The sequence below is a fragment of the Carcharhinus amblyrhynchos genome, chromosome 35 (assembly GCF_965287045.1).
Source record: "Carcharhinus amblyrhynchos chromosome 35, sCarAmb.v2.hapA, whole genome shotgun sequence".
Lineage (NCBI taxonomy): Eukaryota > Metazoa > Chordata > Chondrichthyes > Carcharhiniformes > Carcharhinidae > Carcharhinus > Carcharhinus amblyrhynchos.
Genome location: NC_137358.1, coordinates 19,167,834 through 19,184,336, shown reverse-complemented (window position 1 = coordinate 19,184,336; position 16,503 = coordinate 19,167,834). Strand labels below are relative to the sequence as shown.

The window sequence follows — 16,503 nt, the reverse complement described above, 5'->3', positions numbered from 1 at the left end:
CTGAGTGAAGAAATTCCTCCTCACCCTCAGTTCTAAAAGGTTTATCCCTTATCTTCAAACTATCACCCCTAGTTCTGGACTCCCCCACCATTAGGAACATTCTTTCTGAATCTACCCTATCTAACCCTGTTAGAATTTTATAAGTTTCTATGAGATTCCCTCCCACTCTCCTAGAATTCAATTAATATAATCCTAACTGATTTAGTCTCGCCTCATATGACAGACCTGCCATCCCAGGAATCAGCCTGGTAAACCTTTGCTGTAGTCCCTCTATAGCAAGGACATCCTTCCTCAGATAAGGACATCAAAACTGCACCCAATACTCCAATTGTGCCTCATTAATGCCCTATACAATTGCAGTAAAATATCCTTATTCTTATACTCAAACCCTCACACTATGAAGGCCAACATACCGTTTGCCTTCTTCACTGCCTGCTGTACCTACAGGCTTACTTTCAGCGACTGATGCACGAGGACACCTAGGTCTCACTGAGTATCCATCTCTCTCATTCAAATAATCTGCCTTCCTAATATTGCTCCCAAAGTGGATAACCTTACATTTATCCACATGATACTGCACCTGCCCTGCAGATCCCCACACACTCAGCCTGTCCAATCACACTGAAGCATTTCTGCATCCTCCTCACAGCTCACCCTCCCACCCAACTCTGCATCATCTGCAAATTTGGAGATAACACATTTAGTTCCCTCGTTCAAATCATTTACAGTGTGAACATCTATCCTATCACAGATCCCTTCAGTCCCTCACCAGTCACTGTCCGCCATTCGGAAAAAGACCCATTTATCCCTGTTCTTTGATGCTGTCTGCTAACCAGCTTTCTAGCCATCTCAAGACAGTACCCACAATCTCATGTGCTTTAATTTTACATAGTCATCTGCTATGTGAGACTTTGGGCAGAATTTTACAGCCTCGTTCATCCCAAAACCGTAAGATCCTGCTGAGGTCAATAGTCCGCCCCTTACCCACTCTGATTCCCGTGGCGGACTGCGTGGCAAAATTTCAGCCCTTGTCTTCTGAAAATCTAAATAAACCATATCCACCAGTTCTCCCGGGTCAGCTCGACTAGTTACGTCAATAGAGAATGCCAGTAGATTTGTTAAGCATGATTTCCCTTTAGTAAATCCGTGCTGACTGATTACACAAAGAACTTCAGCCCTCCAAGCCCATGAGAATCATAATGCCCTAACAAAACTAAAAAAATCCTTCTGCCCTTACTTGAACTGTATCCCTCTATTCCCTCCCTGTTCATGTACCCATCCAGATGCCTCTTAAACGTTGCTAATGTGCCTGCTTCCACCACCTCCTCTGGCAGCGCGTTCCAGCCACCCACCACTCTCTGTGTGGAAAATACATCTCCTTAAAATTTCCCCCCTCACTTTGAAACTGTGCCTCCTTGTAATTGACTCTTCCACCTCTGATTAAACGCCCTGTCTACGCCTCTCACCATTTTGTAGACCTCCATCAGGCCTCAGAGGAGAGATGAGGAGAATTATTTTCTCTGCCTCTCTCCATATTTACAATGGGAACTCCCTAAATAAACACTGCATACTAATTAAACCCTGTACCTGCAGTGCCTGTCTGGGCTGGGGCCAGACAAGTTTACATTGGCTGCTTTTGTTAAATGTTCCTTTGTAAAACCAAGCCAACAGAATTAGCAAGTTATCTAATAAAGGGACAGTGTAATAAAAAGCCAAAACTTTAAACATCTCAAACTAAATGTTCAGGGACTGATGATTCACTCCCAGCCCCGATGGAGGCCATTGGTCGCAGGTGTACTGATGAACACGGCATGAACAGGGACACACGGGGGAGAATTTAACCGTGGAACAGGGGTAGACAGTCCGGCTTAATGACTCCCTCCACAGCTCACTGCCTGGACCTGTTAATGGTCACTTTAGCCAAGCCTAGGAGCAGACTGACCGGGGGTCCTCTGATCTGCCCACACCATTCCCCTCCCTCCCTCTGCACCGGTCTGCCCTGCAGCCGAACCTGAGGAAAAGATCCTTCAAACAGTCAAAACACAGCTGCAGTCTCGCACGGTCTGTGTATAGCTAAAGCACTGAGTCGTCAGTCAGAGGTAAGAGGGCAGGGTGGGGGGGCCAATTGTAACTCAGCAAAGACCAGAACTTAAAGCTGTATCCTCTTGCCCCCTTCCCCACCAATTCATATAAAGCAGCTTGTAACTAAATAAAGTCAGAAATCTCACTGCCTTCTCCCGGGAGTTAATGGGGTGAGGGAATAACTGCCTCCAAATATCCTGCTCATACTGCTGCCGTTTTAAGAAGGAACCTACCCCTGGATGTTCAAAGCTGCGTTTGTCAAAACCCATGGGGCCTCTTTCTTGTTAAGGAAATCAGGGTCCAACTCCCCAAAACATAATCGAGGCAACACTCCAATACAGTGCTGAGGGAACTCTGTGCTGTCTGAAGGGGTATCATGCCAAAGGTTCGTTCATCCTCCAGTCTTTATTTCAAGAGAAATTGAACATAAAAATAATGATGTTATGTTTCAGTTATACAGGGCATTGGTGAGACCACATCCTGGATACTAAGAGCAGTTCTGGTTCCTTTGTTTAAGGAAGGATGTAAGTGTGTTGGAGGTGCTTCAGAAAAGGTTTACTGGAATAAGCAGGTTGTCTCCTGAGGAAGGGTTGTAGAGGCTGGACCTTTTTCCACTGGAGCTTAGAAGAATGAGGGAGTGACCTGATTGAAGTCTATAAGATCCTGACCGTCTCGATAAGATGGATGTAGAAAGGATGTTTCTTCTTGTGGGTGAGCCCAGGACTAGACGGCATGGTTTTTTAAATTAGGTGTCACCCTTGTAGGACAGAGATAAGAGAAGGTGGTAGAAGAGCAGAGAAGGTGGTAGAAGAGGGGGAGGCGTGGCATTGTTAGTCAAGGACAGTATTACAGTGGCAGAAAGGACGTTTGATGTGGACCTGTCTATTGAGGTAGTATGGGCTGAGATTAGAAACAGAAAAGGAGAGATCACACAGTTGGGAGTTTTTTATAGGACTCCAAAAAGTTCCAGAGATGTAGAGGAAAGGATTGCAAAGATGATCCTGGATAGGTGCGAAAGTAACAGGGTAGTTGTTATGGGGGACTTTAACTTTACAAATATCGATTGGAAAAGCTATAGTTCAAGCACGTTAGAGGGGTCAGTTTTTGTCCAATGTGCACAGGAAGGTTTCATGACACAGTATGTGGATAGGCCAACAAGAGCTGAGGCTACATTGGATTTGGTACTGGGTAATGAACCAGACCAGGTGTTAGACTTGGAGGTAGGTGAGCACTTTGGTGATAGTGACCACAATTCGGTTACGTTTACCTTAGTGATGGAAAGGGATAGGCATATACCGAAGGGCAGAAGTTATAGCTGGGGGAAAGGTAATTATGAGGCTATTAGGCGAGATTTAGGATACATAGGGTGGAGTAGGAAATTACAGGGGCTGGGAACATCTGAAATGTGGAGCTTATTCAAGGAGCAGCTACTGCGAGTCCTTGATAAATATGTACCTGTCAGACAGGGAGGAAGTGGTCGAGCGAGGGAACCCTGGTGTACTAAGGAAGTTGAATCTCTGGTGAAGAGGAAGAAGGAGGTTTATGTAAAGATGAGACGTGAAGGTTCAGTTAGGGCACTGGAGAGTTATAAATTAGCCAGGAAGGAGCTAAAGAGAGAGTTAAGAAGAGCTAGAAGAGGACATGAGGAGACTTTGGCGGATAGGATCAAGGAAAATCCTAAAGCTTTCTATAGGTATGTCAGGAATAAAAGATTGGTTAGGGCAAGATTAGGGCCAGTCAGAGACAGCAGTGGGAAGTTGTGTGTGGAGCCTGAAGAGATAGGAGAGGCACTGAATGAGTATTTTTCGTCAGTGTTCACGCAGGAAAAAGTCAGGGTAGTCGAGGAGAATACTGCGATACCAGGTAGTAGACTAGACGGGATTGAGGTACATAAGGAGGAGGTGTTGACAATTCTTGAGAGTGTGAAAATAGATAAGAACATAAGAAATAGGAGCAGGAGTAGGCCATCTAGCCCTTCGAGCCTGCCCTGCCATTCAATAAGATCATGGCTGATCTGTCGTGGCTCAGTTCCACATTCCCGCCCTGTCTCCATAACTCTTAATCCCCTCGCTTATCAAAAACCCATCAACCCGCATCTTAAGTATATTTAGCGAGGTAGCCTCCACCACTTCAACGGGCAGAGAATTCCAGAGATTCACCACCCTTTGAGTGAAGAAGTTCCTCCTCAACTCCGTTCTAAACCGCCCCCCACTTTATCTTGAGGCTGTGCCCCCTAGTCCTACTGTCCTTTCTGAGCGGGAAGAGCCTCTCCACCTCTATCCTATCCATCCCATTCATTATCTTATATGTCTCAATGAGATCTCCCCTCATTCTTCTAAACTCTAACGAGTACAAGCCCAGTTTATTCAGCCTCTCCTCATAGTTCAACCCCCTCAACTCCGGTATCAGCCTAGTAAACCTCCTCTGCACTCCCTCCAAGGCCAAAATATCCTTGCGCAGGTGCGGCGACCAAAACTGCACACAGTACTCCAGCTGCGGCCTCACCAGTGCCCTATACAGCTGCAGCAAGACCTCCCTACTTTTATATTCAATCCCCCTCGCTATGAAGGCCAGCATCCCATTCGCCTTCCTGACCACCTGCTGCACCTGCAGGCTGGGTTTTTGCGACTCATGCACAAGGACCCTGAGGTCCCTCTGCACCGTTGCATGCTGCAGTTTTTCGCCACGCAAGTAATAGTCCTTCCTACCATTATTCCTACCAAAGTGGACAACTTCACACTTGCCAACATTAAATTCCATTTGCCAGTTCCTGGCCCATTCGCCCAGCCTATCTAGATCCTTCTGCAGACTTTCCACACCCTCCACACAATTTGCCGTTCCACCAATCTTGGTGTCATCAGCAAATTTCGACACCCTACACTCGGTTCCCTCCTCCAGATCATCTATATAAGTCCTCTGGGCCGGATGGGATTTAGTCTAGGATTCTCTGGGAGGCTAGGGAGGAGATTGCAGAGCCTTTGGCTTTGATCTTCATGTCGTCATTGGCTTCAGGTATAGTGCCGGAAGACTGGAGGATAGCAAATGTTGTCCCCTTGTTCAAGAAGGGGAGTAGAGACTATCCTGGGAATTATAGACCAGTGAGCCTTACTTCTGCTGTGGGCAAAGTTTTGGAAAGAATTATAAGAATTTATAATCATCTAGAGGGAAATAAATTGATTAGGGATAGTCAACACGGTTTTGTGAAGGGTAGGTCGTGCCTCACAAACCTTAGAGTTTTTTGAAAAGGTGACCAAAGAGGTGGATAAGGGTAAGGCAGTTGACGTGGTGTATATGGATTCCAGCAAAGCGTTTGATAAGGTTCCCCATGGTAGGCTATTGCAGAAAATGCAGATGTATGGGATTGAGGGTGTTTTAGCAGTTTGGATCAGGAATTGGCTAGCTGATAGAAGACAGAGGGTGGTGGTTGATGGGAAATATTCAACCTGGAGTTCAGTTACAAGTGGTGTGCCTCAAGGATCTGTTTTGGGGCCACTGCTGTTTGTCACTTTTATAAATGACCTAGATGAGGGTGTAGAAGGATGGATTAGTAAATTTGCTGACGACACCAAAGTCGGAGGAGTTGTAGACAGTGAGGATGGATGTTACAGTTTGCAGAGGGACATAGACAAGCTGCAGAGCTGGGCCGAGAGGTGGCAGATGGAGTTTAATACGGAAAAGTGTGAGGTGATTCACTTTGGTAAGAGTAACAGGAGTACAGAATGTAGGGCTAATGGAAGGACTCTTAGTAATGTTGACGAGCAGAGAGATCTCGGGGTACATGTGCATAGATCCCTGAAAGTTGGCACCCAGGTTGATAAGGTTGTTAAGAAGGCGTACGGTGTGTTAGCTTTTATTGGTAGAGGGATTGAATTTCGGAGCCATGAGGTCATGTTACAACTGTACAAAACTCTGGTGCGGCCGCACTTGGAGTATTGCATACAGTTCTGGTTGCCGCATTATAAGAAAGATGTGGAGGCATTGGAAAGGGTGCAGAGGAGGTTTACCAGGATGTTGCCTGGTATGGTGGGAAGGTCTTATGAGGAAAGGTTGAGGGACTTGAGGTTATTTTCATTGGAGAGAAGAAGGTTACGAGGTGACCTGATTGAGGCATACAAGATGATCAAAGGATTGGATAGGGTGGACAGTGAGAGCCTTTTATTTCGGATGGTGATGGCTAACGTGAAGGGACATAGCTTTAAATTAAGGGGTGGTAATTATAGGACGGATGTCAGAGGTAGGTTCTTTATTCAGAGGGTAGTAAGGGCGTGGAATGCCCTGCCTGCAGCAGTTGTGGACTCGCCAACTTTAAGGGCGTTCAAATGGTCAGTGGATAGGCATATGGATAATATTGGAATAGTTTAGGTTAGAGGGTCATTAGATTGGTTCCACTGGTCGGCACAACATCGAGGGCCGAAGGGCCTGTACTGCGCTGGAATGTTCTATGTTCTAAGAATTATTTTCTCTCCGCGACTCTGGAACTCTGCCTCAGAAAGCGAGGTCAGTGAATATTTTTAAGACTGAGGTAGATAAATTCTTGTTAGGCAAGTGAGTCGAAGGTTATTGGAAGGCGATGAGAATGTGGAACTTGAAACATGAACAGATCAAGGCATTTGGCATGCTTGGTTTCATCAGTCAGAACATTGATTACAGGAGTTGGGACGTCTTGTTGAAGTTGTACAAGACATTGGTAAGGCCACACTTGGAATACTGTCCTGGTCACCCTATTATAGAAAAGATATTATTAAACTAGAAAGAGTGCAGAAAAGATTTACTAGGTTGTTACCAGGACTTGATGGTTTGAGTTATGAGGAGAGGCTGGATAGACTGGGACTTTTTCTCTGGAACATAGGAGGCTCAGGGCTGATCTTATTGAGGTCTGTAAAATAATGAGGGGTGTGGATAAGGTAGATAGTTAACATTTTTACCCAAAGGTAGGGGAGTCTCAAACTAGAGGGCATAGGTTTAAGGTGAGAGGGGAGAGATACAAAAGGGTCCAGAGGGGCAATTTTTTCACACAGAGGGTGGTGAGTGTCTGGAACGAGCTGCCAGAGGTAGTAGTAGAGGCGGGTACAATTCTGCCTTTTAAAAAGTATTTAGACAGTTACATGGGTAAGATGGATATAGAGGGATACAAAGAACAACACAGCACAGGAAACAGGCCCTTCGGCCCAATGAGCCCTCGCCGCCATTTTAACATTGTGAGTGCCCTCTTCTACCTATGACTTTGTCTACACCTATTGGACTCCACAATGGATATGGGCCAAATGCAGGCAGTTGGGTCTAGCTTAATAGTTAAAAGAAAGGGGCAGCATGGGCAAGTTAGGCCAAAGGGCCTGTTTCCATGCTGTAAACCTCCATGACTCTATCTTATTGAATGGTAGAATAGGCTTGAGGGTCTGAATGGCCTCCTGATGAATCTATGATGATTCTGCTCCTATTTTGTATTTGGGGAGTCGAATGGATCAACATCTATCCCTCAACTCACTCGACTAAAAGCAGGTTATTGGGTCATTATCGCAGTGCTGTTTATGGGATCTTGCTGCGCTGAAATAATCTCCTAAGTATTTCCTACATCAGGGCAGCGACTGTACTTCAGAATCACCCCATTGGCAGTAAAATGTTTTGGGGATGTTAAGTTGTAAAGGCTGCTATAGAAATGTGATTTCTTTGATTCTTATTTGCTGAACTCCCGATAAGAACTCAGTGAAGGGGTATAGAATATAAGAGCTGGAGTCTAATGTTGCAGTTGTATAGAACGTTGGTTAGGCCGCATTTGGAGTACTGCGTCCAGTTCTGGTCACCTTACTACCGGAAGGACGTGGAGACCCTGGAGAGAGTGCAGAGGAGGTTTACCAGGATGTTGCCTGGTATGGAAGGACTGGAAAGATTGAACAAATTGGGGATCTTTTCCCTTGAAAGACGGCGACTGAGGGGGGATCTAATAGAGGTATATAAGATTATGAAGGGTATAGATAGGAAATAGCTTACCTCTGTTTACTCTATGTTAGAGGCACACTGTACGAGGGGCCACGGGCTTAGGGTGAGGGGAGAGATAAAACACGGATATTAGAGGGAGGTTTTTCACACAGAGGGTAGTGGGGGTATGGAATGCTCTGCCAAGTAAGGTGGTGGAGGCAGGCACGCTAGAATTGTTTAAGAGTTACTTAGATAGGCACATGAGTGGGTTGGAGATGGGAGGATATAGGAGATTGTTTTCAATAAGGTTCATTAGCATTGGGACGTCCCTGGTAATGTACAAGGATATGGAACGATACTAATGTTTTTCTCTTTTAATTCACAGGTTTTAAGTCGGTCCGCCTTGTTGTCCAACGAGGGGCATACACGCGATGGGTCGTACAAGGGCTGCTCTTGAATGTTCGAGAACAGCCTAGTGCTTCATGTCGTTAGTGTACGCTTAAACTGGACCAGATGCTGGGCAAGACGACAGCTCAGTGACTATCACTGTTTGCTGTGCAGATACATGGATTTGGGCCGGTGTCTGTGGGAGTTTGCACATTCTCCCCGTGCTTGCGTGGGTTTTCTCCGGGTGCTCCGGTTTCCTCCCACACCCCAAAGATGTGCTGTTAGGCTGATTGGAGGTAATAAATTGTCCCTAAATTAGTCTTGCCTCAATGTGAAATGCCATAAGCGTGGATAAGGGTCATGGGTGGAGGGGGGACTGGTAATGTTGAAATGGTGGCGCGGGCTCGTTGGGCCGAAGGGCCTGTTTCCCGGGCTGTTTTTGTTCTTTGTTAAGTGAGCAGGTTTGTGATGGAGCAGCTGTGATGTGAATGTTGGTTCTATTCTCTCTCCATGGAGGCTGTCAGACCTGCTGAGATATTCCAGCGTTTTCTGTTATTGGATCAGATTTCCGCGTCCGTGGGATTTTGCTTTCACCTGGTGTGTTGTTTTCCTTCTGGATTTAGGTTCTGGACGTGTACTCGGGTTGGGTGCACCACGACCTGAAGGTAGACACCAAGTTCACCGTCACCATCAACCCTTCCGGCGTGGTGGTGCTGTACCTGTATCCTGAAAAATCGTTGGTGAAGACCCAGGAGAAGAAAAGGCCTTAAATCGGCCTTTGTCACCACGGCAGCAGCTCTGACCTGGGTCTTGTTTCTCTCAGGCGTATCGACACTTGAATGTCTGTTTTGTTCTGGAATTAATTGTGTAATTTGAAACAGGAGCCGGAGGTTTACCCTCCCGCTGCTCATCTTTCTGGGTTTTCCTGCGCACTTTCTCCCACCTGATTTTATTTCGTCTTCCTTGGGTTTTGAGGTTTCCAGAATGCAAAGGGTTAAATCTGGGTGCCCCCCCCCCCCACGCTGCATCTGCCCCTCCTGCCCGGCCACCCACCACCGACCCTCACTGTATCTCAGCAACTTCCCTCTCCCCCCCAAACCTCTCTCTTTCTTTCAGTCCTTCTCTTTGTCTCTCTGTCTAATTCCCCCCACTCTCTGATAATCTCAGACCATCACTCCCAAATTTACCTCTAACTCGTGTTTCTCCCTCTGCTAAGATTAATACACCCGGTTTCCCTGCTGTGTGCAGGTTGTTAAGTGACACAGCAATAGAATCAGCTTCACGTGCCCCCTCCCCAGGCTGCCGCGGTTCCCCCCCCCCCCACCACCACCCCCCAGTCACCCAGTCCAAATATTTTGCTACTGAGGTTCCAGTTTCTAGCTGAAGATGAGGCACAGGCATGGCAGCAGCCATTAGAACCTCAGAAAGGATCTACTGCCACTTGGAGAAAGGATCCAGCCCCATCCCAAGTAAACGATCCACTCCCACCCTGAGAAAGGATCCACTCCCACCTCAAGAAAGAATCCACACTCTCTTGAGAAAGGATCCGCTCCGACTTTGGGACAGGATCCACTCCAACCTTAAGAAAGGATCCACTCCTACCTCAAGAAGGGGATCCATCCCATCTCGCAAAAGGGTTCGCTCCCACCTCAAGAATGGATCCACTCCCGCCTCGAGAAAGCAATCCGTTCCTACCTCGAGAAAGGGATCCACTCCAACCTCGAGAAAGGGATCCGCTTTCACCTCAAGAAATGGATCTGCTCCCACCTCCCCCCAGAATCTAGCGTGGCCGATCCCCCTAATCTGCATGTCTTTCAGAGTATGGGAGGAAACCAGAGCACCCTGAGGGGGAGGGGAGGTGGGTGAGGAGGGGAGGGGAAGTTGGTGGAATTATGAGGATGATTCGAGCAAGGCTATTTGTCAAATAGCTCTAGGGAGCAGCCAGGGGAAATCTAGCCCCCCCCCAGTAAACACGCACTCCCATCTCTGCATTCACATTACTGACTCAATCCTCTATTAACCACTCCTACAAGGGCCTGCCCCATCATGCACCCTTCGCTCACTCAAAACCTTGCTGCCTGCTTCCTGACTCCCACCAAGGCCCACTCGCCTCTGCTCACTGACTTCACTTTGGCAAACGCTCTCATTTCAAATCCTTGTCCTTGACTTCCTCGATCCTCCTCGACCTCTGCAACATTCTCCAGGCCACACGCCCTACCCAGATCCCTGCTCTCCTCCAATTCTGGGCACCCATACACTGCTCACTCCCTTCACCCTGCCTTCGCTTTGGAACTCTCTCCCTGAACCTCTCCACCTTTCTTCTCATTTTGGATCCTCTTCATAAGCAGCCTCCTTGATCAAGCTTTTGATCACCAACCCCCTCCTAACCTCTCTTGCGACCAGTTTGACCAGACCATTTATCTCTGTGAAGAGGTTCGGAAGGTTTCAGGCACGAGAAATACAAGTTGTCGAAGATGAATCCAAATCTCCTCATGGAAGAGTTTGCGACTTTAGCCACTCTTTCTGGAGTTTCCTCACCCTGGTCCGAGACTCCCCAACCGATGGAAGGAGAGGTCCAACAGGGTAGATCGAGAGAAACTTCATTTCCTGAAAGCTTTGATCGAGTCGCTCCGATATTGAAGATAACATTGTACCGAGGGAGGAAGCAGAACTGATTCCTTTAAAGTTCAAAAGTTTTCTGTTAGCTAAACTAACATTTGTCAAGCAAATTCCTACTACTTTGATTTATGAATTTAAAATTAAAGCTTTATCAAACTTCTTCTGCTGTTTTTTTTTAAATCTTAAAAGCAATAAAGTTGAGTTTGAGTTTTCATTGTGAAGGATTCCGCCAGGGATTTGGACAAAGAACAGCACAGCCTGGGAAACAGGCCCTTCGGCCCAACGAGCCCACGCCGCCATTTTAACATTATGAGTGCCCTCCTCTACCCATGACCTTTCTCTACACCTACTGGGGAAGATTGAGGGAAGACTAATTTAGGGACAATTTATTACACCAATCAGCCTAAGAGCACATCTTTGGGGTGTGGGAGGAAACCGGAGCACCTGGAGAAAACCCACGCCATCACGGGGAGAATGCGCAAACCCCCACAGACACCAGCCCAAATCCATGTGTCTGCACAGTCAGTGATAGTCACTGAGCGGATTTGGAGGATCGCACTGGGACGGGAGCGGAACATGATCTCTGGCACTGGGAGCATGTCACACCGAAAGATCAGTTTCTTAGCTGCAAAGTGAAGTCTCTCCCACCTTCTCAATTGGATATATATTTGTTTTTGGCAGTCCCACCACACCACACCTAGCCCCTCCAAATCAAATCCCAGGACTTTCAGATACTCGTTCGTTAGCCTGAACATCAACAGCAGATCCAAGCAGAAGAAATTTTGGGTGACATGGTAGCACAGTGGGTTAGCACTGCTGCCTCACAGCGCCAGGGACCTGGGTTCAATTCCTGGGGGCACGGTGGCACAGTGATTAGCACTGCTGCCTCACAGCGCCAGGGACCTGAATTCAAATCCCACCACGGCAGCTGGGGTGGAATTTAAATTCAGTTCAGAAATCTGGAATTAAAAGCAAGACTCAGTAAAAGTGATCTTGAAATCAGAGTTAAAATGCCCGTTAGGGAAGGAAATCTGCCATTCTTGGCTAGTCTGGCCTACATGTGATTCCAGAGCCACAGCAATGCGGTTAAAGGGCCAAGAAAGATGCTCATTGTACCAAACTGCTGTGAAATCTAATTCAAATGGATCTTCCAGCATTGCCCCAGCATCAAAATCCACAGCAGCAAACTCAGCCCTGCCATCCGTGCAAAGTCCTTACGAGCATCTGAGCGCTTGTGCCAACATTGGAAGAGCTGTCTCGCAGACTAGTGTACTTTTGGGAAGGCAGTGGCCAAGTGGTATTATCGCTAAACGATCAACCCAGAAATGCAGCTAATGGTCTGGGGACCCGGGTTCAAATCCCAACACGGCACATGCTGGACTTTGAACGCAATAAAAAATATCTGGAATTAAGTATTTGCTGGTGACCATGAAACCATTATCGACTGTTGGAAGAACCCATCTGACCTGGCCTACATATAACTCTAGAGCCACAGTGATGTGATTGAATCTGAACTGCCCTCTGAAATAGCTGAGCGAGACACTCAGTTCAAAGACAGTTAAGCGATGGGTAATAAATACTGGCCGGCCAACAGTGCCCATGTCCCAGCAATGAATGAAAAATCTTATCCTCAATCACCTTTTTGAATATTTGTAATGTGGCCTCCATACCAGACCACATCCTGGTAAACTGTACTCCCTCCTAAGCTTCCACATCCTGCTGCTGGTGTGGTGACCAGAATTGGACACAATATTCCAAATGTGGCCTAACCAACGTTTTATACAACTGTAACATAATTTGCCAACCTTTATGCTCAATGCCCTCTCCGCTGAAGGCAAGCCTGCCATATGCTTTCTTCACCACCTTTTCCTCCTGTGCTGCCACTTTTAAGGATCTGTAAACAAAGAACAAAATCAGCCCGGGAAACAGGCCCGTCGGCCCAATGAGCCCCCGCCGCCGTCTCAACACCACCAGTCCCCCTCTCCACCCATGACCCCTGTCTAATGTTTTACGGCAATCCATATTGTAGACCTGTACTCCCAGATCTCTCTGTGTGTCTATACTCCTGATGGTTCTGCCATTTATTTTATAGCTCCCACCTGAATTGGATCTACCAAAATGCATCACCTCGCATTTTTCCAGATTAAATTCCATCTGCCATTTCTCTGCCCAATTTTCCAGCCTATTTATATCCTGTTATATTCTCGAACAATCTTCATCACTATACACAACTCCGCCAATCTTAGTATCTGCAAACTTGCTAATCAGACCAGCTACATTTTCTTCCAAGTTATTTATATATATTACAAACAGCAGGGGTCCCAGCACTGATCCCTGCGGTTACAGACCTCCATTCAGAAAAACAACCTTCTAACGCTACTCTTTGTCATCTATGGCCAATCCATCCAGCTAGTTCACCCTTGATCCTGGGTGATTTAACCTTTTTGCACTAGCCTATCATAAGGGACTTTGTCAAATGTTTTACTAAAGTCCATATAGACAATCTTCCCCTTATCAACCAATTTTGTCACCGCCTGGAATTGATGCCATCTGGCCCTGGGGATTTTTAATGCTTTTTAATATACCTAATACTAAGGGGCAATTAAGCATGGCCAATCCGCCTAACCTGCACATCTTTGGAGTTTGGGAGAAAATTGGAGTACCTGGAGGAAACCCCTGCTAACACAGAAAGAACATGCAGACTCCACACACAGTCACCCAAGCCTGGAATTGAACCCAGGTCCCTGGCGCTGACTGGCGGTAGTGGTCTATAACTGGTGGAGTTGGAGGGTTACTACCTAAAGCAGTGGTGAAGCCCAGGGGAGGGGGAGTAAAAAAAAGGGCTTCCTCAGGACCGTGGAACGTGCATGAGGGGGGTCTTTGCAAGTGAGGAGATCACTGAGACACAAAAGATTGCATTTATATAGAGCCTTGCACTACCGTCTGAGAACCTTTTGAAGCTATGGGGAAAGTATGGCAGGCACAGTTTGGTGAGGCATAGAGTTTACAGCATGGGAACAGGCCCTTCGGCCCAATTTGTCCATGCTGCCCCTTTTTAACCCCTAAACTAGTCCCAGTTGCCCACATTTGGCCCATATCCCTCTATACCCATCTTACCAATGTAAATGTCTAATCGCTTTTTAAAAGACGAAATTGTACCCACCTCTACGACTACCTCTGGCACTTGTTCCACACACTCACCACCCTCTGTGTGAAAAAGTTACCCCTCTGGACCCTTCTGTATCTCTCCCCTCTCACCTTAAACCTATGCTCTCTAGTTTTAGACTCCCTTACCTTTGGGAAAAGATATTGACTATCTAGCTGATCTGTGCCCCTCATTATTTTATAGACCGCTATAAGATCACCCCTCAGCTTCCTACACACCAGAGAAATAAGTCCCAGTCTATCCAGCCTCCCCTTATAACTCAATCAAGTCCCAGTATCATCCCAATAAATCTGTTCTGCACTCTTTCTAGTTTAATAATATCCTTTCTATAATAGGGTGACCAGAACTGTACACAGTATTCCAAGTGTGGCCTTACCAATGTCTTGTACAACTTCAACAAGATGTCCCAACTCCTGTATTCAATGTTCTGACTGATGAAACCAAGCATGCCGACTGCCTTCTTCACCACTCTGTCCACCTGTGACTCCACTTTCAAGGAGCTATGAACCTGTACCCCGAGATCTCTTTGTTCTGTAACTCTCCCCCAACACCCTAACATTAACTGAGCAAGTCCTGCCCAGGTTCGATCGACCAAAATACATCACCTCGCATTTATCTAAATTAAATTCCATCTGCCATTTGTCAGCCCACTGGCCCAATTGATCAAGATTCGGTTGCGATCCCAGATAACCTTCTTCACTGTCCACTAAATTTTTTTTAAGTTTATTTATTAGTCACAATTAAGGCTTAGTTGTGACTCATAAATTAACACTGCAGTGAAGTTACTGTGAAATTCCCCTAGTCGCCACACTCTGACGCCTGTTCGGGCAATGCACCTAAGCAGCACTTTCAGACTGTGGGAGGAAACCCATGCAGACATGGGGAGAATGTGCACACAGACAGCGGCCCATGCCGGGAACCAAACCTGGGCCCCCGGCACTGCGAGGCAACAGGACTAACCACTGTGCCACCAATCTAGGTGTCATCTGTAAACTTACTAACCATGTCTCCTAAATTCTCATCTAAATCATTAGTATAAATAATAAATAAGTGGGCCCAGCACTGATCCCTGAGGCACACCGCTGGTCACAGGCTCCAGCTTGAAAAAAACCCTCTACAACCACCCTCTGTCTTTGGTCATCAAGCCAATTTTGTCTCCATTTCGATACCTCACCCTGGATCCCGTAAGATTTAACTTTATGCAACAACCTACCATGTGGTACCTTGTCAAAGACCTTTCTAAAGTCCACGTAAACAACATCAACTGCACCGCCCTCATCTCCCTTCTTTGTTACCCCTCCAAAAAAACGCAAATCAAATTTGTGAGATATGATTTTCCACTCACAAAGCCATGCTGACTGTCCCTAATCATTGCTTGTATTTCTAAATGCCTGTAGATCCTGTCCCTCAAAATACCTTCCAACAATTTACCCACCACAGATGTGAGGCTCACTGGCCTGTAGTTCCCAGGCTTTTCCCTGCAGCCCTCTTTAGACAAAGGGACAACATTTGCCCTCTCCAATCTTCAGGCACCTCACCCATGGTTATCAATGATCCAAATATTCTCAGCTAGGGGACCCCCAATTTCCTCCCTAGCCTCCCACAATGTCCTGGGATACACTTCATCAGGTCCCAGGGATTTATCTATCTTGATGCACTTTAAAACTTCCAGCACCTCTTTCTCTGTAAAGTGTACACTCCTCAAGACATCACCATTTAATTCCCCAAGTTCCCTAACATCCATGCTTTTCTCAACAGTAAATACTGATGAGAAATATTCATTTAGGATCTCACCCATCTCATGTGGATCTGCAAATAGGTGACCTTGTTGATCCTGAAGAGGCCCAACTCTCTCCCTAGGTACTCTTTTGCTCTTAATTGTATTTGTAGAAGCTCTTTGGATTCTCCTTTGCCTTATCAAGATGGGTAGAGAACTGGCTTGCTAAGAGGACATGATGTGGGTATGCCGGCGTTGGACTGGCGTAAACACAGTAAAAAGTCTGACAACACCAGGTTTTAGTCCAACCTATTTATTTGATAATATACTCGCAAGCTTTCGAGGGGTTACCCTCTTCGTCAGGTGAATGGCTCATTCACCTGACGAAGAGGGTAACCCCTCGAAAGCTTGCGAGTATATTATCAAATAAATAGGTTGGACTAAAACCTGGTGTTGTCAGACTTTTTACGTTGCTAAGAGGAGACAGAGAGTAGTAGTGGAGGGGTCCTTTTCTAGCTGGAGGTCTGTCATTAGTGGTGTGCCGCAGGGCTCAGTACTGGGACCTCTTCTCTTTGTAGTGTATATAAATGATTTGGAAGAGGGAGTAGGTGGTGTG

At 46.5% G+C, this 16,503-nt stretch overlaps 1 protein-coding gene across 1 annotated transcript in view; it reads left to right on the top strand.

The window, feature by feature from the left end:
• The window catches only part of LOC145361579 (alpha-N-acetylgalactosaminidase-like), a 45,410-nt gene extending 34,248 nt beyond the window's left edge, over positions 1–11,162 (top strand). Inside the window, exon 8 of the mRNA XM_080217418.1 lies at positions 9,009–11,162. Within this exon, the coding sequence (XP_080073544.1) occupies positions 9,009–9,155 (147 nt within the window). The 3' untranslated portion in view covers positions 9,156–11,162. The remainder of the gene's footprint in view (positions 1–9,008) is intronic.
• Positions 11,163–16,503: the final 5,341 nt, after the last annotated feature.